The 26,065-nt window shown below is 46.7% G+C and overlaps 1 protein-coding gene across 1 annotated transcript in view; it reads left to right on the top strand.

Annotated features, from left to right (window-relative positions):
- Positions 1-749: 749 nt before the first annotated feature.
- LOC144097931 (endothelin-converting enzyme 1-like) overlaps positions 750-26,065 on the top strand; it is a 57,489-nt gene continuing 32,173 nt past the window's right edge. The window contains exons 1-5 of the mRNA XM_077630528.1: positions 750-770; positions 7,752-7,859; positions 21,711-21,791; positions 24,612-24,689; positions 25,429-25,497. Coding sequence (XP_077486654.1) covers positions 750-770; positions 7,752-7,859; positions 21,711-21,791; positions 24,612-24,689; positions 25,429-25,497 — 357 coding nt within the window. The remainder of the gene's footprint in view (positions 771-7,751; positions 7,860-21,710; positions 21,792-24,611; positions 24,690-25,428; positions 25,498-26,065) is intronic.

Raw genomic sequence — 26,065 nt, forward strand, 5'->3', positions numbered from 1 at the left:
AGCCCGTGTGCTGTGCAACCTCGGTGCTCGGTAAAGATTCCTAGGTTGTCTAAATTAATCCGGAGCCCTCCGCTACGGCACCTCTGTCTCTCTTTCTTCTTTCACTCCCAACTTCCTCCCTAACCCCTTACGGCTAGGTTCGGCTGTCCATCTTGATGTGTGGCAATTACTGCGCAAGTTCCTTTCCTCAAAAAGAAGAAATTTTTGAAACGCCATTGCGCCCGTATGCTGTGCGATGTCAGTGCACGTTAAAGATCCCCAGGTGGTCGAAATTATTCCGGAGCCCTCCACTGCGGCACCCTTTCTTTCATTCTTCTTTCACGCCCTCCTTTATCCCTTCCCTTACAGCGTGGTTCAGGTGTCCGCCGAGATGTGAGACAGATACTGCGCCATTTCCTTTTCAAAAACCAATTTTTAATTACAATTTTTTCTTATTTCTTGAATTGACGAAGTTTTCGGTCTTTTGCAGTGAAAAAAGACCTGAAATAGGGATGGTTCGTTCATAATGGCGGGATATTTCTGTAACGGCATGAAACGTGACTGAGTAAAAGTATAAATGATCCCAGTTAGTCAAATTTTTGCAGCTTTCACGATGCGGCTCCCCGGCAGAATCTAGAGAGCGAGGGCGATGAAGAGCGGCTCCCTAGCGCGGCCCCTATCGCCTTTGGCACGTGCCGATATCGCGTGGAGAAGAAAAAAGGACACCCGAGAAGCCAGTCGCAACGTCTCAAGGCTGCCTTGTGGACACCATGGACTTGCCCAGTTCCTGGGTAAGCTTTCTTCAGACGGGCTTCTGGCGTGCACTCTACATTTCCTTAGCGATTTGTGGCACTCGAACGTATTCGAGAACGACAGAAATGACTCTGTCGCCGCGAGATCTGATAACGAGTGAAGCGCAAGCCTCGTGGACAAGCTGTATCTTCAAGGAGCCGATGTTAAGTCTGACAAAGAGGCAGCTGCTGTTCAATGTATCATGTGTATACACTGAAGCCGTTGGTAATTTGCACTGATTGCGCTGTGACGCCTTACGCTTGCTCAATTACTGGTCCGGCCATGGAAACGTCATGTTCTGGCCCCATGACAAGTTTTTGAGCCTATGCTTCTAGGTTTATGCATTACGTTAGATCCTGTTTGCTCATTTTGCATTCCACGTTTATTCATATGGGTGAAAATTGACCGCTCTTGCTCATAAACCTGACACAGGGGCTTTGACTGCCCTAAAATCATTTTACCCTTGTCGTTTTGGTGCTCCTCAGACTTCTCTCCACTTTCGCACTCTGTATAAACTTTAAATTTAAATTAATATACAGCGAAAAACTTTGTGAAACTGGACGCGGGATCCGGTGCCGTTTCAAAAAGCCCGACCTAGCTGCTTCGTGTGTTATGCAACACATGCGTCCTTATAGTAACTGCAGCTCTTCGAAGAGTTAAAGCACCCCCCCCCCCCTCTGGCACGGTATAAGCTACATCGGTAAATGATAGCGTGCTTCAGTTCTGCTTAAGCGAATAACGACAGTGGACAACGTCTTGTGGCCTATCTGTCGACTTGACACATACTGGTCCCTTGACCACAACGATATTCTCTTGAGCTAGATTGTAAACCGTATACCGAAACCGACTAGACATTACCTATTATGAGAAGTTCGAACGTTGATAGAATGCAGCGATTTGTCAGCTATATGCCTCAGCATTTTTCTCTTTATGATGAATTCTTTCTGAAGCCTCCAGTCATCTTTGCATGGTGTGGCCATTCATATGTAGAAATGAAACGCAATTTTTGCAACTCATCTCGTCTCGCATGTTCTTTCATATCGCGAACAATAACCAAATGTCCAGCCCTATCATTAGGCACTGTCACTGTATCTGACCAAGCTGAGTTTCAAGAGCTTATTCACTGACGCATCGCTACCTAATGTTATCTACTCCTATTTTTGTACTTGTGAATGCAATTTATATTATGTTGTTGTGCTGCTTGCTTTTTATTGTGGTGATGCGTTATCTTTTGTAATGTTTTCTTTGTAGCGTTTATTGATTCAGAATTGTCATTTGTTCATCATTTTCGCCTACAAAATCTAATATTGTTAGTGTATTTGCCCCTTTTTTGGTGCAGTCTGCCATGTGTATCTGTTTGTGCCGCATGGCACACTTTTCGAATAAAAATAATGTATAAACCAGTGCCCGTGCCACTTCAACCCTTTCATTCCCCCTTCCAAAAAAAAAGAATACATATAATAACCTAGTGGTCTGGGTGTCCGCTTCGGCTGCGGGAGGTGGTTGGTTCGAAACCCACCGCCGGACACCCACCGATAAAAATGGGTACAAGCCACCCCCGGCCCGGCGCCCGGTTTATTCAGGGGTGTGCATGGAGGAGGCTCCGCAAACCCCGCTGCGCCCCATCGGGGGCAAACCCAGTATCGAGCAACTCAGCCTGCAAAGGTGGTTCGTGTTTCACTCCCAAGTGAAGAGTTCGTCTCAAGACTCGTACGCTCTAACGAGCGTCAGGTTTAAACACTATGGTCCTTCGTCAGAAGCGATTCAGAGTATCACTGCGGTCATGGGCTAGTCCGGTTTTTCGGCTCTCCGACTTTGTGAGAAAAAAAAACCGAAGCGTGGCCTTGTGGTAGAACATCGGCATCGCATTCGGGAGGTGCTGGGTTCCATCCCCAGTGCCGCCGGGTAACGACTGGTTTTTAATGGGTACAAGATTTCCCCTGGCCTGGTGCTCGGCTCTTCTGGGTGAGATGTTTGGGAAAAGGGTCTTGACTACAGTTGCTCTGACGGATCAGCGATAAGTTCCGCCGTGAACAACGCTAAATCCGCCTCGTGCGGTAGAAGCCCATTTGTCCCCCTTTTTATCACTGCTGCTGCTTATGTATGCCAGCGGATGAAGGTTCGGCGGGAGTTCTGTCGAGAGAACTGCGGGCGACGGTGTGTGCGTGTTGCGAGAGGGTAGGCATCATCGCGGAGACACAGTACGTGGCGCTGAGAAAGTTACCTTCTCTGCGGAATGTCTTTTGTCCTCACGGAGAACGAGAGGCCGTTGCGCTGGGGCGTGCGCGCGCCCAGGGACGGCGCATCGAGGCTTTGCTCTCGTTCGAACCACGTTGGCCGAAGGGATACCACCTTTAGCAGGCTTCGAGGTCGTTCGAAACTGGGGCTCAGCCCACGAGGGGTGCAGCGGGGTTTACGGAGCTTCTCCCAAGCACACAACCCTAAAGAAAGCCGGCCGGCAGGCCGGGGGCCGCTTGTACCCATTTTTACCGGTGGGTATCCGGCGGTGGGTTTCGAACCAGCCACGTCCCGCAGCCGAGACAGGCGCCCAACCCGCCTCGGTAACCTATATAAAATAACCTATTAATGATAGCCTGTTGATGTAACTAGGATAAAAAAAATATTTCTTAGTAGACGGCGCATCTCCTCACCCAGTTTAACGCGTGTCGGTTTCTTGAATAGACAGAATGTCTTCTATTGTCGGTACTGCAGCCGACACGTGAATGCAATCCAGGCATGTGTGTGCTCTTGCAGCAGCGATAACTGTGAACTACGCGCACCGAAAGATTTCGATCGCTGTGCGGAATGGCACACGCAGCCATGTTCTCTGTAATGAAGCTTCTGGCTGTATGTCTAATGTTCCCAGAGTATTTAACAGGCTGCTTTTAAGAAGTACTAATGTAGAACTTAAAGGTCGCCTTTTTCCATTTAATGCACAGAAAGCCAGGACACAAATTCCAATGGTTATCTTCGGGGAATAACATTGGAGGAGGGGAAGTGAAACTTCCCGCCTGCTGTCGAGTGCCCGCGTGTCTATGCGCCTGTGTGTATAAGGAACATATTCACAAGGCGGTTTCTCAGCGTCATTCTTCATGGGCGTTCTAAAGATTCTGTTCGTGGTTTGTGAAGATCATTTTAGTTATTCTGCTGTTCGTATATACATAGCTGTTGAGTTCACTGTGTAACCAAAGTTCTGTAAACACAAACAAAATGAACAAGAGAGGGGGAGCCTCATGCTGTTCAGCCAACGTTTCGACAAGAGGACTCGTCTTCGTAAAGATACAGACAAGTCATCTCGGTGAAAAGTTGGTTAAGCACCCTGCGGTTCCCCTCTCCCCTGCTAATTTTATTTGCGTTCTCAAGAAACCGATCTTTTTGCCCTCTCTACCGAAGTGTTGAAACGTATGCATGCGCGGCGCATTTGGAACTGCCAACGTGTTGGTCCCTTTAAGAGAGCACCCCAAAAGAATTTTAGGGTTCGCATTTTTGCTCAAACAAATCAAACAAGGAAGTGAATTGCATCCTCTATGTGAACCTCATGATATGATGATGATGATGACCATTTTATATGACACAATGGCAGCTTCCTAAACGGTGTCGTAGAACAAGTTATTTTGGTCTATTCAAGTTGAGATGTCTGATCCCACCTTGAGTTTCTGAGGGTTTGTTTAGGCGCTATACAGTCTCATAAAGTAACCGCTCGTTGTTTTGCTCTAAAAGAACAGTAATTACTGTCTATCATAATGGAATGAAACACCCTTGATATGTTAGAAGGAGGCACTGAAAGAACGCACTTATGTCACTGTCATTGTAAAACGCATAAAAATGATTTCTGAGCCATAAAACCATACAAATTAAAGCGAAGTATAAATGCAGGAAATGTAAACGGTGAAATCGTTAGCGACACATAAAAGTCAAAGTAAAGAGGAATTGGCGCAACTCTGAAAACAATGCGATGCGGGAAAAGGGTAAGTCATCATCCTAATAGCGCATTCTGCTTGCGAAGTCCATCGCATCAGACCATCTGAACGTCTTTCAATTTTTTCATTTATAAAATCGCCTAATGTAAAGTGAGTAGTGAAGCGTCAATTCGGGGTGCTCAGAGCGACCGAGCCGAGCTGGGAGTGGAACGTATCTTTCAGTGTAGCGTCAGGCGTAGCCAGCACCTAGAGACAGACCAACTTCCTCTTCGGGTGCAGCGTACACTCGGCGCATACCTGTAGCGGAAACGGTTACAGTTGGGGCACTACACATGTCATGTATGACAAAATTATCACTTTTACAAAGTTTATCTTGGGCATACTTGCGCTTTGGTTTCGCTTCTTTCCATTTCGAAGTTTTCTGGTTCTACGCGTGATCACTGACACTACCAGCTATTTCCATTGGAAGAGTACCACGCGTCCTCTTTGTAAAACCCACATTGAAATGAAATAGCCTGGCCGATCATGCGGTTAGGACTTCATAAGGCAAGCACAGCCTTGCTGGTTTCAGAAGTGGCCAACTCCATGTGCTGCTGCGTTAGTCGTCGCGTTGGCAGGAATCTTTTAAAGTGAGCGCTACGGGCTCCAGGTCGTAGAAAAGGAAATCAGAGAAGACGTAGACGGCGAAGACAAGAATTTTGGTGATATAAGCAGGATAGGTACGGTTTTTGAAACAACTTACTTTTTGTAGCGTTTAAAACCAGTCAACGTAGGATTGCCCCCCCCCCCCCCAAAAAAAAAAAAAAACACTGACTGTTCGGCGCTGTAAGCAGACTGGGTATTCGGTTTCTGCGGACTCTGTACACGGGGCGACCGATCTGGTAGAAATAAGAAATAAGTTATAAGTTATTATAGAAATAAACAAATAAATATACTACGTTACAACATACAAGCCTTGAATCGTCGCAAATGGTGCATTTTTGCAGCTTTAATTTAGTACAGTACACCTTTCACCGGCACAGACTGTCAACGAGCGTTGTTGTGCTGCCTGTCCCTGGTAGTTAAGAGCAGCATTCATAGAGCACGCACAGCTTGAAAACTCTATTGTGTTCACTGGAGGGTTCGCGCTTTGCGTGTGGTGGTAACCTGCGTCACAGTATTATTTTCAACTCTAAACTTAACAGAGTGCTCTCTTTTCTAGCAAGTCGACGAGCGTCATCTTTATTACCACATTACAGTAAACCGTATTTGTTTTAAAGTATTCCTTTAAATTACTCGTGGCAAGCAGTTGGTTTTCGATACGATTCTCCTAGTTTGTACCACGTTAGTTATACAGTGTTGTGCGTTTTTATCGTGAACACCTTAAAAAATTTCCCCGCCTCAACCGCTGGCTCATTTGCCGTGAAACTGCACACAGAGCTTGCGTATTACGGTAACTTTTGTATCGTAGCAAGTTTGACAACGGTACTTACTTAGTTGAGCCGTGCATGATGCGAAAACGCAATCGTCTACGTAGAGATCGGCGAACCAAACCCCGCAGACGACACTTTTTCGCGGAGCTGCGGCAGTGGCGCCATCTGTTTTCGACAGTGGAAAGCGTCACGACAAGGCCGCTAAGACGAGCGTTGCAAACAATATTCTTTGAAAGGTAAAGCCTCTTTAAATCTGTTGTTCTAATATATTTTTCCGCTCAATTAGCCGAAAATGTTGCAAGCGCTTCAGTTGAAGCAGTCGAAACCAGTGTTGGCAGTAACGCGTTACTTTTTTCCGTAACTTAGTAACGTAATCGTTACCATTTGGTACCTGTAACGGGTAACGTACTTACGTTAACATTTTTCGGTAACGTGAGGTGTCACGTTACTAGTTACTTTTTGTTCCAGTTGTCGCCCACTCCGTTCCCTTTTTCTAGAAAAAAAGCGCAGATCACCTAAACTGATGTTGCAAACAAACAAACAGGTACTTTCGACGACCTTTGTTGCAGCTCGCATTCATGCCAGAATACATCTGCCCTTCACGACGCACCCAACTAAAAAAAACATAATAGCCATAAAGCACGAAACACGTGCACGAACACGCATTCCCACACTCGCCTTCGCCTAGCTCCCCTTCTCGAACCACTCACACGCACAACTTTCTACAGAGTGGAAGCATGCCGAGCATTATTGAACATCACATTTGTCACTCACTGTAAATTGGCCGAGAGTTCAGCGACGTTTTCTTTGTGGAGTTATAATTGATGATGAAGTGCCATTTTGTGTTTAGTGCCACATTCAGAAGATGGCTTCACCATGTGCCACAGAGTTAGAATCCAACACTTGTAACTCTACACGCAACTTTAGGCCACTATAGCATTGCTAAGCTCCTGCACATTTGTGCAAGGTATTCTCGTTATATCAGGATATCGCGCAAAATGGTTGTTTGGTCTAGAAGTTTTATGTGAAACATGAGCTTTATGAAATTGTTATCGTGAGTTCTTAAGGCGAAGACGCACTAATCAAAATTTATGGCCATGATGTAACGACGAAGTATCGCGCGGTACTTTTTTCAGTAACTGTAACGGTAACGCGTTACTTTTCTTTATAGGTAACGTAGGGCAGTAATGCGTTCCTTTTCACTTAGCGTAACGAGTAACGTATTTAGTTACTTTTTTCTGGTAACGCCTACAACACTGGTCGAAACAGCCGGAACGGCATATTCAAAGGGCCGCGCTTCTCGAAACGCTCGCATCGGCGGCCTTGTCGTGACGCTTTCGACTGCCAAAAACAGATGGCGCAACTGCCGCAGCTCAGCGAAAAAGCGGCGTCTGCGGTGTTTGGTTCGCCGATCTCTACGTAGACAATTGTGTTTTCGCATCATGCACGGCTCAACTGAGTAAGTACCGTTGTCAAACTTGCTACGATACAAAAGTTACCATAACACGCAACCTCTGTGTGCAGTTTCACCGCAAACGAGGCCCGGGCTGAGGCGGGGAAACTTTTTAAAGTCTTCACGATAAAAACGCACAACACTGTATACTGTGTAACTCGAAAAGCACCAACGTGCTTCCGCCTTTCTTTCCAGCTTTCGCATTCATCAGACAGCAGGCGGAGCTATGCTGTGAAGAAGCCCCCCGAGGAGCCCCAGCAGCCGCCCGATAAGAGCAACACAGGAGCCGAGCAAGAACAGGAAGTAAGCGCTGCTTGTCAACTTCCTTGATTGGAGAGATATGAAAGAAGGCAAGTTTTAAAATCCAGGAAACCATAACAGAATGTTTTTCTTTCATGTCAATGAGCAAATTGGGCACTTAGTAGCGTGATCGTTATAGATGTGATATAATTAAATACCTAATTGGTAAAAAGGCTTCCACATGCCGCCGGTAGGATCCGAAACCACAGACACTGCCACGGAGGTCGCAGTTTCAGATCTCGCCGAGTGCATGTGGTTGCCCTCTCTCCTAATTTGTCGTGAGTTATTTCACATCTAAAATTATCACGCTACTGATTGCACTGTTTGACGACGAACATAACATAAAATCACTCTCCTATGGTATCTTGAATTTTAAAAAGTTCTGGTTTTTCTTGATATGTACTTGACAACGAACTCCTCACTTCCCTATCGTTGATTGGAGAAAGCTTGAACGACTTAATTTTTGTGACTCATGCCCGAGTCTCTTCTTCGATGTGACTTGATCCGCTTGTTCCTGTTACAAACCGCGAGATGTGTTTTAAGACACCAAGGATGTGTCAAGGATGTGTGATTCGCAACTAAAAGCAATAGCTTGAAGTGGTTCAGTTCTGTATATCCGGAACGTAATAATAATAATAATAATAACAGTTAGTTTTATTTGCCCTTCACGGACACGAACGGGGGGGGGGGTGTATGCGCCCCAAACGAAACTTTACCATTGAGTACGGCGAGACTGTCTGGGAACGGATTTTTGCTACGTAGAAGACGACGAAAAGTGGGCAGTGCCGCTGGACGGAGCGCTCGCGCTTGGCGAACTGACAAAGGGACAACGGACGATTTTACTCGTAGTCGGTACGCATCGCATTAGCGCTTGCGCCGAAAAACCTGGTATAGAGGCAGCGGGGCGACACACAGCTGAAAGCTTAAGAAATGCATCTAAGAATGATCTTTTCGAATCACTTTACAGTACTCCCTGACCAGAAACATAATGTAAATTACGGAAATAATACAAAATTACGCGAAAAACGTGTAATCAGCACGGAGGAAACGCGACTGATATCTATTATCAATGCAGCCATTGAAATCAGTTCGGGAAAGATTATAAATCTTACTTCCATTTTTTTTGCATTAAGTATATGTGGCACTAAAGACTGCAAAGCTGGCTTGGCATAATTAAGAGTGCGTGAAAGAGTCCCTTTATCGAAGTCTCGCGTAATGATTTCCAGTTTAACGTTGGTTTGGTGAGAGACCTGTAAACGGGAGTCATTGAGGCGATGAACAGGCTTAATTTTGTACTAAATGTAAACCCTCCTATGCCGTCAGTTTAACCAGCTCCAGCAACAAGCGATTGGTTAAGGTTAACTTAAGTTGTTGCCCATCTTAGATGGCAGTAATTTAAGCGTGGTTGTGGGGTCGCTTGACAGAGTAACAGTTCTTGACGAGAATAAAGGGGAACTGTAAAGGATGACACGGCATATGGCAGGTTCTCTCAGATCATGAATAGCAGATTACCAATATACCTCAAAAGAAAAGTGTACAACAGCTGTGTCTTACCGGTACTCACCTACGGGGCGGAAACGTGGAGGCTAACTAAAAGGGTTAAGCTTAAGTTAAGAAAAACACAACGAGCCATGGAAAGAAAATGATAGTAACTTTAAGAGACCGGAAGCGGGCAGAGTGGGTGAGGGAACAAACGCGTGTTAATGACATCTTGATCGAAATCAAGAGAAAGAAATGGGCTTGGGCAGGGCATGTAATGCGAAGGCAAGATAACCGCTGGTCTTTAAGGGTAACGGAGTGGGTTCTAAGAGAAAGTAAGCGTAGCAGGGGGCGGCAGAAGGTTAGGTGGGCGGATGAGATTAAGAGGTTTGCAGACAAAGGGTGGATGCAGCTGGCAAAGGTCAGGGTTAATTAGAGAGACATGGGAGAAGCCTTTGCCCTGCAGTGGGTGCAGTCAGGCTGATGATGATGATGTAAAGGGTGAAAGCACTGAAGAGCGAACGAGAGGTTTGAGCAGCACTAGACCAGTTTCAATATCCATGCTCGTTGCCCGGAAACCGATCGCAGACATCGCAGTGCTTACACCCGGGATGTCAGCTGATGTCGTTGTGGAATGCATAGGCGTGCGCAGGGGTCTCCGTTTGGGGGCAACAAAGTTTAACCGCAGCGCCTCCACACCCCCCCCTTTTCCAACTCACCTCCCACGGAGGCGGATACGGGTAAGACGCAGCGCAAATATTAGTAATGGTTATAAAACATTTATTTCAATGTGATGGAATTGCAAAATGTACAAAAAATTATTGAGCAGTAGCTTTACTTTCACATGTTGCGTCGGTAGAGGAAGGCAGTCCTTGCATGCGTCGCTGAGGCGCCGATGTTACAACGCGCTTCCGAAGGAATTTCCATTCTCTCTAAACCACACAAATTCACGACACATCTCTCTTTTGTTAACTGTAAAAAAGAACCTGAAAACATTGTTTCGAACTGATCCGACAAGTAAACAGTGCTTGGAACACATCATGTGTCCTCGGCTACCAGTATCGTCAAAAGACCTGCATAGGCACAACACTGCAGTATAAACAATGACGGGACAGTTACGACAGAGTAAAGGTAATGGGCTGACTTATACGTCGTGCATCTAGAGTTACCCCGAGCTCGAGCCGGTGCAGCGACCCCCTTAAACGATTAGGGTGGACGGCCGCACCTCCTATCCCCCCTGTGCGCGCGCCTATGAGGTGGAAAGTCTGTTACGTGGCAAGAAATGCGCTTCAGGCTCTTCGAGTGGCATTGGCGTCCTGCCATAAAAGAGTGAGAGAAAAATAGATTACAAGCCATGGTCCGTGCTGATGCGCTTGACTGTTCGGAGCAAAGAATGGCTTTGAGAAAAAATGGTACTTGTATCGCTCGCAGAAGTGGTAGTGGTAGCGAGCTTAAGCGCCTGCACTGGTATTTCTGCGTAAGAAACTCATTTTCACATTCAAGGCCGTTGACTTGAAATCTAAGGTATTTACATTGAAACTAATCTTGATGTTTCGATTTGAAAACCAGAAATTTTTTTTTGACAGGCTTTGGCTGCAAACAATCCATATTAAAGAAGCACTGACGCGAGGAACATCGTACGAACGGCAGCGTACTCCCTCTCACTTGGGTTCACGTGGCTCAGTGAGAAAAAAAGATAGCAACTGAATAGCTTGAAGTAGTCGGTACACCGACTACCTTCCTTCGCATTTCACAGAAGAAAAAATCAAGGACAGAATAGAGTACACAAAACAATCTCTGTGCTATCTTCATCTCATGGTGCTTTTTTCTTCTTACCGTGAATGACGACTGTTGCAAATGGGTTGCAAGCCCCAAGGGTAGCGTTGGCCTGGCGGCCTGGGGCAAAGCTGGAAACATCCGAAGGTCCCGGCAAAGGATGAGTCGACTGGCAACAGAACAACTTGTTTATTCTGGCATCGCAAAAGAGCAGCCGGTCAGGGCGACCACGTTACTCGAAGGAAGAAATCGATGTCCCTCCGGCGTCCGGGGCAGCTCCCTTTATACCCACGGAGTCGAGGGCAAGAAGGAACGGCTTGGGATGAGGCGCCCGATACGGCGACGCTCTGACATGTTCAGACGTGACGTGCGCGTCCGCCGGGCCGGCGCCGGTCAGACCTCCTCGCCTCCCAGTTGGGGAGCTCCTCTCCCCGGCTGCCGCGCTTTGACAAGCGTGGGCACCAACATGCACACACACACACACGCACACACGACGACACGTGGCATTGAAACCTGCCTGGACGCGCTTGGCGGGAGGCGTTACGGTAGCACTGAACGGGCCCAAAATGACCGCCACTTTGAACGAAGCCCCGGCGTCCGTTGCATCCGCGCCGGCTATACCGCGCGTCGCAGGCGAAACGTAACAGACCGCCCCGCCGGGAGGAGATCCCGATGGTCAGGGGACTGCATCCGCTGTCCAGAGGGATGTCGCTCGATGATGCTCGTAATCGAAACCGGTCGTCCCTCGACGTTGCTTGAGCGCAGCGCACAGAGAAGGCCTCGTTCTCAGGTTCAGGATCACACAGGACACTGCAAAGTCACTTCGGGAGAGTTGCCATTTTTGTGCTCGTTCCCAGCAAGCGTTAGAACTACGCCGAAACGCAACCGCTCAGTTAGCAAATACGAGACAACCCTCACTAAGCTCTGCCAGGCTCTTTCCCCTTTTATACTACTGCCTAGTTCCTTACAGTAGTCAAGCAGCACTCAGAACGCGTCCACAAATTGGAAAATTGCACTAGAAAGCACATAATCACTTTGAAACACTAAACAAAAGCAATATGTTAAAAATCCTGCCTCAGGAAGAAAACATTAGTAACAAACAACTTTGAGGCGGATTCCTACGTTAGGGGCTTCGACTTAAGCCATCGGCGTTACCGTTGAGACTCCCCTTTTTGTAACGCACCTCAAAGGAATATTGTTGCAAAGCGAGGCTCCAGCGCAGGAGGCGGCCATTTTTGGGAGAGATGGTCTGCAGCCATTGGAGAGGGCAGTGATCCGTCTCAATGATAAACCTCGAGCCGGCTAGGTAGCATGACAATTTCTGAACGGCCCACACGAGACACGCACACTCTTTCTCGGTGGCGCTGTACGCCTGCTCACGACAGGTCAGCTTACGACTAGCATACAGGACGGGGTGTTCCACTTCTCCATTGTCCCTTTGGCACAGTACAACGCCCATGCCTCGCTCACTAGCATCGCACTGAACAACGAACCCTTTTGTGCAGTCTGGCGATCGTAGCACAGGCTGGCTTGTTAGGGCGCTCTTTAGGGCGCTAAAAGCTCTTTCCTTTGTCTCGCCCCAGACGACTGTTTGGGGCTCTGTTTTTCTTAGAGCATCCGTCAGGTGAGCCGCGATATAGGAGTACCTGGGGATGTACCTCTGATAGTAGCCGGCGACACCTAAGAACGACCGAATATCGGTCTTCGTGCGCGGTTGCGGGAAGTCTCGCACAGCGGCCACCTTTATTTCAGAGGGGCGGCGACGACCCTGTCCAATCACGTGACCGAGGTAGACAACCTCGGCCTGTGCTAATTGGCACTTGGGAGCCTTAACTGTCAAGCCCGCTTCGCGCAGGCGGGTTAGCACTGCCCGCAAGTGTGCCATATGCTCAGACCAGGATGCGGAGAATATCGCTACGTCGTCTAAATACGGTAAAGCGAATTCTTCCTGTCCCCGCAACACTTTGTCCATGAGGCTTGAAAAGCAGTATGGCGCGTTCTTCAAACCAAAACTCAAAACTTTAGGACGGAATGTTCCCATTGGTGAAATGAACGCCGCATACCTACTAGCCTCTTCTGTAAGTGGAACCTGCCAATAACCCCTGACAAGATCTAGGGTGGAAATAAACTGAGCGCTACTAACTTTCTCAAGGCGCTCCTCGATGTTAGGGATCGGATAAATTTGATCCTTAGTGATGGAATTAAGCCTGCGGTAGTCGACGCAAGGACGAGGTTCCTTGCCCGGTACCTCAACTAAAATCAAAGGGGAGGTATAATCACTCTCACCCGCCTCAATAACACCGAGCTGTAGCATTTTCTTTACCTCAGCCTCCAAAATATCGCGTTGGCGGGGTGACACCCGGTACACCTTGGATCGTACTGGCTCTGGGGAGGTAAGTTTTATTCCATGAGTAAGGACAGAAGTCCTACCAGGCCTCTCAGAGAACTGACCTTGAAACTCTTGTAAGAGTTGGTGTAGTTCGGTTTTCTGCTCAGGCGACAGCGGTGCTTTACTGAGTAAGTCACTAATGACCTGATCAGTGTCTTCCCTATTTGTCACTGAGCCTTGTCCCGGAAGGTCGACCGGAAGCTCTTCTAACTTTCCCGTGTCGGGCATTTCCTCTCCAGTACCTGGTGCCTTCAACGCTACAGGCTCAATTTTATTCAGTTCGGACGTGCTCTGAATATCAGCTTGCTGCGCCTCCGACCCTTTCTCATTGTTCGACAACGTCGGCCCCGCAACTACCGCCTTTGCAGCGAGCTCCCGAACTCTCGATCTGGTTAAGGCCTGAACGCTAGCCTCACCAAACAAAAGCCCCTTCTCGCGCAGGAGGTGATCGGACCTGTTCGAAAATAGGTACGGGTACTGGGGGGGCAGCATAGATGACACTACGGCCTCCGTCTCAAGTGCTCCGAAAGGTCCTTCAATAAGCACTTTTGCTACGGGCAGACACACGCTATGAGCTTCCAAGGCTTGCTTGATCCATGCGCACTCGCCCGTGAACATATCGGGTTCTACGTAAGAGGGGTGAACTACATCCATTGTAGCTGCGGAATCACGAAGCACTCGGCACTCTTTCCCGTTCACGAGGAAGTCTCGCATGTTAGGCTCGAGAAGCTTCATGTTCTCGTCAGTGCTACATAATGACAAACACACGACTTCTCTTTTTGTTTCTGGACACTGCGCCGAAAAGTGACCCGGCTTCTGGCACGTATAACACACGCGCGCTTGCCTCCTCTCGAACCGCTTTCTGCGTTCGGCTTCGGCTGCCGCCGTCTCCTTACGTTCGGTCGAACTGCTTTCACTCGCATCCGCACTACGTGTGTCCCCCCTTGCTCTCATGGGTGTGAACTTCGGCCTCTCAGACTTGGAGCCAAATTCACCCTTTTGACCGTCCTTAGCTCCGCGAGCCCGACGCGTCACAAACCCCTCGGCTAGCTCGGCGGCTTTAGCCACTGTACTAACGTCTGGCCTATCCAAGATCCAGTACCGCACGTTCTCAGGTAACCGACTATAAAACTGTTCTAGCCCGAAACACTGCAGAATTTTCTCGTGGTCACCAAACGCTTTCTCTTCTTTGAGCCACTCCTGCATGTTTGACATAAGCCTGTAGGCAAACTCTGTATATGACTCGCTTCTGCCTTTTTCATTTTCCCGAAACTTCCGACGGAACGCCTCCGCTGACAGCCTGTACTTTTTTAGCAGACTCGATTTCACTTGGTCGAAATCCTCTGCCTCCTCTCTCTTCAAGCGAGCGACTACGTCGGCCGCCTCGCCGGGTAACAAAGTGAGCAAGCGCTGTGGCCACGTTTCCCGAGAGAACCCCTGCTTCTCGCACGTTCGCTCAAAGTTAACCAGGAACAAACCAATGTCCTCTCCAAGCTTAGACGGCCGCATCAGGTCAGTCATTTTGAACGATACCCGTTCTCCTGCACCGTGTGCCTGACTTCCATTACGAGCGCGTTCCATCTCTACCTCGAGACGCTTCATTTCCAAAGCGTGTTGACGGTCGCGCTCTTCTTTCTCTTTTTGCTCTTTACGTTCGCGCTCCTTTTTCTCTTTTTGCGCTTTACGTTCGCGCTCGTCTTTCTCTTTTTCTTTTTGTTCTTTACGTTCGCGCTCGTCTTTCTCTTTTTGCTCCCTCTCCTCAATGGTCTCAAGGCATTCCGACAGCTCGTCATCCTCAGCCTCCAACTCAAGAATAGCCCTTAGCAGTTCTGGTTTTCTGAGTTTGTCTGAGACATCCAGACCCAACTCTCTTGCAAGCTCCAGCAATTTCGGTTTGCGCAACGACTTCAAATCCATGGCTGCTCCGAATGCTGCTTTCTCTACTGCCTACTATTGTCTTGCCGCAAACTAACCCGGCAGCAACGACAACACAATTACCAGCTCTGTTTCTGACACTAACAAAAGCCTGGCAAAACTCAGAAGAAGAAAGTCCCGCACTCACCATACCTCGCAGCCAAGAATTCAGTGCAGTCGTTCCGCTGCAGGCAACCAGTCATCACACAGGGCTCGTTGCACTGCTCCCGGATGGTCGTTGAGCTGCTCAGCATACAGTTGACCGCATATCTTCGCTGCTGGCCTCCGTTGTCGCGATCTCACCGCTGGCAACCAGTTGTTGCAAATGGGTTGCAAGCCCCAAGGGTAGCGTTGGCCTGGCGGCCTGGGGCAAAGCTGGAAACATCCGAAGGTCCCGGCAAAGGATGAGTCGACTGGCAACAGAACAACTTGTTTATTCTGGCATCGCAAAAGAGCAGCCGGACAGGGCGACCACGTTACTCGAAGGAAGAAATCGAAGTCTCTCCGGCGTCCGGGGCAGCTCCCTTTATACCCACGGAGTCGAGGGCAAGAAGGAACGGCTTGGGATGAGGCGCCCGATACGGCGACGTTCTGACATGTTCAGACGTGACGTGCGCGTCCGCCGGGCCGGCGCCGGTCAGACCTCCTCGCCTCCCAGTTGGGGAGCTCCTCTCCCCGGCTGCCGTGCTTTGACAAGCGTGGGCACCAACATACACACACACACACACGCGCACACGACGACACGTGGCATTGAAACCTGCCTGGACGCGCTTGGCGGGAGGCGTTACGGCAGCACTGAACGGTCCCAAAATGACCGCCACTTTGAACGAAGCCCCGGCGTCCGTTGCATCCGCGCCGGCTATACCGCGCGTCGCAGGCGAAACGTAACACAACTGATAATGCTATTAGCGCTTTCGTTGAAACTCTTTTTGGTATGCTGATGCAAACCTTTTGACGCGATGACATGCACTTGATTTCTGTTTGCTTTATTCGTTGCCAGCCTCGGATAAAGTCTTCGACGCCGAGCGCAGCTTCCTTGCGGCCACCGCAAGAAGCAGGTCGCGAACCGGAGGCGCAACAAGCTGTAAGAACTATACTGCGCTCATTTTCTGCATTTAAATAATTTTGTTGTTATGTTTCCTGTTCCTAAGTAAGTGCAGCACTTAAGAAATATTTTTGCGAATGCACCATTTTTACTCTGTGTTATGACTCTATTCTCTATGTGACAACCCATCTATTACGGAAGGGAAAGAGGGTACTGAAAAAAAGTGCTGTACATTTAGCGCATCGCCGCCTTACTCCTCCCTAAGCTTTCTTTATGAATCACTCTCTCGTGTCCGAATCTGCTTCAGGTGTTCATTTAATGTGCGTATATAGGTTGGTTACAATATCGTATTTCAACTCCCGGCGTTAGTACTTTTTCGTTCTTGGAAAAATTGCTGAAAGCTTCGATTTATGTCTTGCCCAGCTGAAGACAAAAAAAAGGAGCCTACACTTTTTCGCCCACACTGGGTAACGAAGGCGGGTATGAAAACACCGGCACGCTGTGCGATGTTAGGTGCGTCCGCACTGAGTAATTGACGTACCAATTTGGGCGCAGAATTTTTACATTTCCGTGGAAGGCATTCCAGCTATTTTTCTGCAAAATCAAGGTGCAAACGATGATCTGTTTAGTAACTTGATGCTAGAATTTTCTGTCCGAAGCGATGGCTTTTAGTGCGATAGTTTTATAGACCACTTTCCCTGTGGGCAGCAGCATCACTGTTGTCATTCCACGTGGACCCGGGTCATATGTGTCCTGTAAGCTCATAGCTGGTGTTTTCAGTAAACTTCAAGATTTTTTGATAGTCCTGCAGTAAAGATGACTCAAATTTACCGCATCATTGCCGCCACCGCCAAGAGCGCCTGCAATTTTAGGCCTAAGTTGATCCCATGAACGGCACACACTTGGCTGAGTGCACTCTGTGATTTACGTGTCCATACGCTATAAGTTGAAAATGAAAGCAGCCGCTTCCGCTCGATCGTAATGGGAATGCTGTGTAGCTGAGCTTAGGAACGGCCGGCTTCTGTAATATACCGTGTAGGGTTCCATGTCTCAGGTGGGCATGGTTCTTGTGATGTCTAATGGGAGTTTCTTTGAGAAGAGTTGGGAGCTGAACATCTATCGCTCTGACGTCTTCATACTGGATGGTAGCTAAATGCCTCGTTTTAAATGGTCCTGATATCGACCAATTGATCCCCCAGTGAGCACACAGTTCTGTAAACATGCAGTCAATAACTGATGGCGTAATTCTGTTGTGCTTAACCAAAATATTCATCTTCCGTGAATGAATTAAAGCCAGCCATGCTTTCGCAGCCTTACCACATCCCCGAATCAGTAGATAGAAACAGCCGCGCTCCTGGAATTAAGCGCTTTTTCAGTGCCAGGTGTCACAATAGGAGGTTGCTGGAGCCAGGTTTTCAAATTTTGCTTACCCCCTTCTCATCTCGGCCACGGCAGTTTCTGTGAACAGTAGGCGGCCCAAATAGATTGGATCATCGTCATTAATTTTACTTTTTTAGGCTTGAAGAAAGGCTTTAGTGATTTGTTTTTCTGGTCAATTCCTTTTACCGGCTACCGCCTGTTGCCAGAGTCCGTGATATGAGGTTTCACAGCTTGCAAGGAGTGTACCGTCCCCGTCTTCGTAATCTGCAGCTGGGCTGAACAAGAACAGATACGGAGGAATGAAGGCCAGAAGTAATCTTTAAAACTATGCCCCCCCCCCCCCCCCGTTTCGTACTTTTAGGGACGGTGTCCAGAAAATGTGTCCCTATCAAAAAGAAAAAGCCAGACTAAGTGGTGGTAGGGAAAGGAAGAGGATTCGATATACATTTTACATATGCGTAATATTTGCCCGGTGTAAATAACGCGTGCTCCTTGACAAAACAACGGAAACCAATTTTACTGATATGAAGTCAGGTACAAATTAATCACACAGGTGTCACAGCTTTATATTCTTGCAGCGCGGTACATATTTGTCGTAATAAAGAATCCAATCCACACAGTTTCTAGGTAGCTCGGTTCCTGATGCAGAAATGCGATTGGATATAGTTTTTGCTTAAGCAGCTTTGAGAAAAGCGGTATCTTTATTTTCTTCTAGAGCTCCTCTGTGCCTGGAGCGGGACCTTCACCTGCAGTTTTAGCGGCACCGAAGAATCTAGCTTCAACACCGAAGGCTAAGTCAGTAAGTGCAATTGGTTTAATTCTTTTTGAGACATCCACGCTACATGTAGTGTAACCCTGTTAAGACGGGCTGCAATAACTCATCGGAAGATGAAGAAGACAGCCCGCGACCGCTATTAACACATTTTAATATCAAATATAAATAAAGTTTTTCCTCCTCCTCCTCCCCACAACAGCCTCGAAATTCATGATTTTGGCGTCTACAGCCTCCAGAGTGTTTACGCGGTTTCATAACAAAAGAAGTTGAAAGTAGAGGGAAACTGCTCACTTATACAAGATGTTTCACTTTATTTAACAAAGATTACCAGAAATCGAATTTAACGGCCTTTAGAACGTATTAGCGCACAATATACTGGTACGGAACGAAAATAAAACTGCGCCTCGTGGATGATTTGTACTAGTCTGAACTACTGCTATGATTAGATGACTTAAATTGTCAAAGGTAAGCATACCAAATGCCATAGGAGATCAACACTGCGGAGCATGCGGTTACAGCGAATGTGGTCGCTGCAACATGAACATAACATATCGAACTTATGCACGGTGATGCAGTACCTGACATATGGTCATGTTACGAGCACCTGGGACCAGTTGGTTATGGGAGGAAAGACGCGGGGGGGGGGGGAGACTTGTCTCATATTTAATGACCTTTACACTCTCCCGTGTAGGAAGGCGTAAGGGGGCGAAGATTATTAGCTCGAGCATCTCGGATTCTTCGCTGTTTGTTAAGAGTGATGCCTACTTCTCAGTGGTGGGTTCCCATACTCACGATTTGCTTTGGCGTTCAAAAACTTTGTAGGGAGAACCGTGTGATTGAAGGGACCAGCGGGAATTACAAATTGCTTCAGAATATTGGTTGATGTGAAGCTTCCTTGGGATGAACCACCTAGTGCTTTTTCGAGATGAGAGCCGGCATTAGTACCGCCTTAATTACTACTTCTACCAGTTTTTAAATCCTTGGCTTACAATAACTTGTGCACCCTGTATAACGACTTCACAGAATATTGCAGAAATTTCTCAAAATCTTTCGCTATCCCAAATCTCAACCACGTTTTGGGCTCACTGCATTTGGTTAATTTGCTCGGTGGTTTGTCTTAAAATTGCTTGCTTCTAAAGGCTGAAAATCTAAGGTACAAAATAGTGAACGGACGAACACCGCTGCAGCTTGCCGCAGTGACTTCAGTCATACCCAAGCGCAGTTCAGTAACATTAATGTGCCAGAAATTCTTGGATGTTCCCTTCCACCAACATCACAAATAAGCCACAAAGAAAGTCGATGGGTAAAAAACTGTGTAGTTAACGAAATAAACATCTGTAACAGATAAGCTGGATAGTAGAAAAAATCAAGATGCTTTTTTGTGAACAAGTACAAGCCCATATGTGACTCCACACCTTTGCTCAAAACAAATCCTCTCCGGGCACAGTGATTCCCACTGTATAGCAGAGTTTTACTTTCTTGCTCATTATTGCCTTTCCTGCGAAATTTGAAATCTTCTTTTGTAATCTATTCCAAAAATCGTGAGGTTATTATTTCGTAGGCAGTGAATCTTTCGTACGTCTCAGTGTTGGAACCCCATCCTGCATGTTCTTCGAAATACATAGTTATACCAACTGCATCTCCGGTGAACTCGGAGCTAGGGCACACCTTCAGAATTGCACTGTTCACAGTTTCTTTGTAATAGATTGCTGTACAGTCGCGAGTAAAAAACGTTTAGCACAATGACTTCTCCAGAGCGGCAAAAATCGCACCGCTCGGCCAACGCAGCGCAGTGCTTTGCGAACACACCTGGCACTTTGGTCATCGGCGTTTTCTTAGCCGCAGTGCCGAGCTTTGCTACCTATCGCTGTACGTTCGAAAAAACGACGCATTTTCACCTTGGTAGAGAGTGGGCATGCAGTTAGATGGGTTTCTTGCAAACTATGAGTGAACAAGGCAAGGGCAAACCTCAGGGAGCTTGCCAACGTTTCGAAAGGAGGACTTTGGTTTGGTTTTAACGTCCCGAAGCGACTGAGGCTATGAGGGACGCCGTAGTGGAGAGATTCGGATAAGTTTGACCACCTGGAGTCTTTAACGCGCACTGACATCGCACAACACACGAGCCTCTAGCATTTCGCGCACTACGAAATGCGACCGCCGCGGCCGGGATCGAACGCGAGTCTTCCGGGCCAGCAGCCGAGCACCATAACCGCTACGCCACCACGGCGACTAAGGGGACTTACGTTCGTATGTTATCTTGTCGAAACGTTCGCAAGCTCCCTGAGATTATCCCTCCCTTGTTCACTCTTTGTGTTCTCACCCTGAAGCACTTAGTTTTTTTTAAATGGTCTTTTAATGAAATTTAATGTGTTTAGAATTCGTTAACTGAACCTCACTTGTTCAGTATATAATAGCGTTTAGTCAGAGGATTCTGCAAAAGTTCGGGTACTTCATAACTACGTGCAGGCAAAGTTTGCTCATGTGGTATATCATTTTAGACCTCTTCACAAAAATTCAAGCGTTTGAGCCAGGTTGAGGGAAGACTCGCTACGTGAACTCAAGGACGAACATTTTTGTTTTAATTTCTCCTCCAAATAATGGAAGAGAGATAAAAAGTATCCATTTGGGCGCAACTTTTACACGGTAACGCTTTTCGACAGCAGCATGCACTCGCAATGGCTTCTCTTCCCGCTTTTTTTTTTTGAAGTACACTTTCCTTCATATATATGTGATGAGCGTAAGAAACTTGGCATTGATGTAGTCATACTGCTTTCCGAAAATTTAATCTCCTCGCGACTGCCTGAGGATTGTCTGAAACACCCATCTTTTTTTTGTGCTGGTATGTTCTTGTTTCACATGATGCTGTGTGTTGTCTTTTGTGGGAGTTGCATTCTTCTTTTTGTCTTGAAAAAAATTATGACAGTTTGAGGAGCATAGTGCCATAATCTGGACTTGGACTGTCGCATAATTAAGTGAGGGAACAACGTATTCCGTGTCTTTGTTAATTATTCGGAATTCGCACACGTACGTTGGCAGTCTTGCAATACCCGAAGCCCGTAGCCCATTAAACCTTTTTTTTCCTGTGGTACTTTCCAGGAAACCCCGAAATCCGTCCACATAGTTGACGACGCTCGCGACCCATCACCCAGCCAGTCTCGGAGCAAGACTAGGCGGCAGGTGAGGAACGCCTTCATAGGGGCTTGGCGCGGCCAGCTGGAAACTCATGTCCGCCTGGATGCGAAGAAAACCCGGAGGTCGCTAAGCACTAGGAACGATAATTCGCTCCTCCACCGGTGGTAGGGCACTAGAAAGATGCCTTTGATGAAAGTTCTTATATTTCCGGCATAATATAACAAGATGAAGGTATTGTAGCAGATCCATGATGGGAGGATTTTTTTTTTGTATAAATCGTCGCAATGCTGGCCTGTAGGAATGAACAGTTGTCAAACTGAGTATACGTCAGCTCTCTTTTGTGTCTGCTACTACGTTTATTTGCTGGCATGTGTATTGAACTGAGACAACAAGGTTTGCATTGGCGTTCACCGACAACAATTTTTGAATTTCTGACTGAAAACCATTAAACTATAGTATGTTTTGCCTTCCACCCCCAAGTGAGTATGTCAAAATAAGTGCTGTGTTGTGCATCGTCATGCAGAGTTGTACCGCTCGACCCGGAGATTTTAGTTCAGATTGCTGGCGGTTGCATCGTACCATGCAGCCTGTGTAGTGTTCGGTAGTTCTCCTGTAGTGGTGAATCGCCCGATTTTCTTGTCTCCTCCACATTCAGACTTGAACCGCAGCTGTGGATCTTGCATTGCAGTGACCTTTCGAGCTTCAAATGAGAGATGAACCATTGGCGAAACGTTCCTTGAAAGTAGGTGGCTATTCGTCACTAGGAGTCGTTTTCCCTTATCTATTTGTTTGTTGATCTCCACGATTCGTTTAGTTAATTCCCGAATGCTGACAATGCAACACTGGTTACTATCGGGTTATCACTTACTTAGAGCACACATGTCTACGTGCTTTTTCGGTGCAGCTTGCCTTGTATTCCACTGCTGCATAACATCGTGCCTATTGTAACGCTACTCGAACGTCTGTTTCAAGTGGGTGCACTTGTTTCGAAGAATGAGTGAGAAAAATCTGTGTGATGACGTACGTCCTGATTGCCAATACATCAGGTGCCGGTGAGGGCACCGTGTCAGCTGCAGGGTCCACCACGTGGAAGATACGTCATGCTAGGCGAGGCCAGGAAACGAGGCTTCTAACCGTCTTGGAGGCAATTTTCGGGTTACTTTCCCTGCTGGATACTGATCCCATCATGTTATTGAAGGTTCGCTGACACTGCGGGCGGTCAGGTGCTCCTTCGTGTTGTTCAAGCTGAGCTTGCAATCATTTCGAACCTCGCGACTATATTTCGTCGAAGACCGCTACCTTATAACGGAATAGTGGCAACGTATGGGCTAACAAAGCCAGGTCATTGGGGTTTGGTCCTCATGGCGCCAACCGGCGAAACATGCTCGTGTCGTCGTCAAGACTTCATTTGTTCGGAGGTTTCGTATGAAGTGCGCCTTTCTTAATTCGTGTCTGCTGCTATTTCAAACATGTTACTATATGTTTTATATATATATATATATATATATATATATATATATATATATATATATATATACCATAGCGGCGGTCGAGGGTGGCGCTGGTGAACACTCTCAAGGCTCGCTTACACCCAGTAAACATAAATACCCACGAGAGCAGCACATTTGACAGCCGTCGCCGTAGCTCAATTGGTAAGAGCACCGGACGCGATATTCGGAGGTCGTGGGTTCGGATCCCACCGGCGGCATGGTTGTTTTTTCTGCTGCTTTAGAAGTAATTTTCTTTAAGCAATTTATTAATCTAAGTATTATTATCCCACTGATAAGCATAACACATTAAAAAAATAATAAAAAAAAGAATTATCGTTCCCCTATGCACCTTGGTTTCGGTGACTGTTGGCTCCCTTCATAAATTTGTCAAACGGGCCCCTCATTTCCTTTAACTTCTCTGTATATATATATATATATATATATATATATATATATATATATATATATATATATATATATATATATATATATATATATATATATATATATATATATATATATATATATAGATGTATATATTCAGCTCGCCTACTTCATGCTTTAATTGAACATGGGCCCGAAGAAACACTTGTCTTGCTCTGTCATCGTGCCCAATGCACTTATGTCTGCCATGTAGGCTTAACGTTTTATGCCTTAAAATATTTTCAATCTAGAAGTCATTTTTTTTACAGATTTCTTTCGCTTAAAACACGGAATATTTTGTATTTTTAAATATATCGTTACATTCTTTAGGAGTAACTCAATCTGTGCCTCATTTGGTGCAATTTGTTGAGCAAAAGTTGCCCGTTTCGTCAATAGTGGAATCTGGACTTCTGTTTTGAGGCATTCTGTAGTGCAAAGGTATTTTCATTTCGCATCATCGATAACGTATATGGTCGTTTGGATACCGCTGTAGGTTAACAGAAAAGGCACTAAATTAAGGCGGCCAATATTTTCCATGACATCATAACGATTGCGGTTCACGTTTCTGTAAAAAAAAAAAAAAATACGCACCACTTCGCGAGTAACTCCTGCCGTTTCTCTATGCCAATAATGACCCTAAACTCTGTAGAGCCAGGAAGTTCGCTTTTTTGCTGTCCTACATTAAAGCAGAAGAAACGTGATTGAGATTTTGCCCGCTGACACCTAGATGTAGTCTATTCTGCTTCATATGGCCTTCATGGCAGCCTACCGTGGTGGCAACCAGACGATTCGCCATGCTCTTGGAAAATGCGGTTCACAGTCTTTGTACGTTTGTCAAAGAATGCGCATTACGACACCTTGCGATTGAAATCAGAACTATAGTTCTCGAGCGGAACATGCTATAGCACAGCGAGTCTTTAGTGATTTTGTTTCTTTTTGTATTTCTGTGCAGACAGTTTCTGACCTCCTGTGGCACTACATGCCGCGCAACTCGAGCGCGAGCTCGATTTCAAGGCTGCTGGGCCTCAGGGTAAGAACACTGCTCACAGCGCTGACAAGTTGCAATACTGGTCTTCAAATAATAGAAGCGCAGTACCCGAGAATCTAGCCCCTAAGGATTAGTTACCCGTAACAGCAAAACAGTGCTTGAACAAAGTACTGCTCGGGCAGCTTCCTTTTTTCTTCTTCATTGATCACGTTTTCGGAGAAATGGCAAAATTATTCGGCTTAGCAATAACACCTCATTTCTGGTGAAAGTTTGTTCATGCATACTTTGTAATGTTTTTGTCGTGAAGCTGCTTAATTAGCGTGAGCGTTTAACAATCTAGTTCCTATCATTATGCTCGAGCAGCGCGAGTTCCTTTCAAGCCCGGTTCCATTCACTTTTTTTAACGCCTTACACATTAGGACTACAGTAAAAAAAAAAACGACTGCTGCAGCAATAAACACTTCTTTGGAATCACGTAAAATCCCGGTTTTTTTCATCGAAATGAAGCACTCCTTCGTGCGAGGACCCTCCGCCTCGAGAACATGCTTGTTGCCTGCCTCTTGCGTTATACCGCTCCTATCTGCCTCCACTTTTTATACTTCAAAAAGGGAGCACATGTCAGTTAAGAGGTAGGGCAGCAGAAAGCAGGGGCTGTGAAATAAAATGATCTGCTTGGTTTAAGATAAATATTATTTTGCTGGTGAGCCCCGCCGTTTAAGATAAATATTATTTTGCTGGTGAGCCCCGCCGTTTTTGTTATTGATGTTTTATTGTTGCCCAGAGAGGGACGACAGACAACGTCGCCCCGTCGCCATCGCAAACCAAGGATGACGGTCAGACTGCGGGAAAGGTGAGGGCCCTAGAATGATCGCCTCGACGCAGGTGCGAGGCGAAAAAATCACTAACCATTGACTAATAACTAATATAACGCTTCTTTAACTAACGCACTTCAAAATGACTTTTGCGAGACGCACACAGTGCGGATATAAACTAAGTGCCGGGGTTACATTAGTGCGAAAGCATTATTCCGGTGGGTAAACCCCGAGCAAAATCTTCTACTGTTAGTTAGTCTGTGCCAAGTGAAACAAATAAGTAGAAATAAACCATAAATACCAACGGCGGCGCCAACAGATCAGCTTCGCAGGCCACTGCTCGAGAGCACTATAGGCTATCGTCGCAGTGGTATACGTCTCATGTTAAACTGATGTTGTTGTTTGCCTATCAAAAGATGGCACATACCCACACTGGGGGATCGGCCAAGAATCGGGTGGCTATTCACCTGAACGCAGTTAATAAAAAGGAAAAGCACGTGGGAGCGCAACACCGGTGAATTCTTCCTCATGAACAGAAAAGGGATGAGAGTTTTGAATTCAAAATTATAAGAATAATAGTAAAGAGAGGGATTAAATAATAATGAT

The sequence above is a fragment of the Amblyomma americanum genome, chromosome 7 (genome assembly GCF_052857255.1).
Source record: "Amblyomma americanum isolate KBUSLIRL-KWMA chromosome 7, ASM5285725v1, whole genome shotgun sequence".
Classification (NCBI taxonomy): Eukaryota; Metazoa; Arthropoda; class Arachnida; order Ixodida; family Ixodidae; genus Amblyomma; species Amblyomma americanum.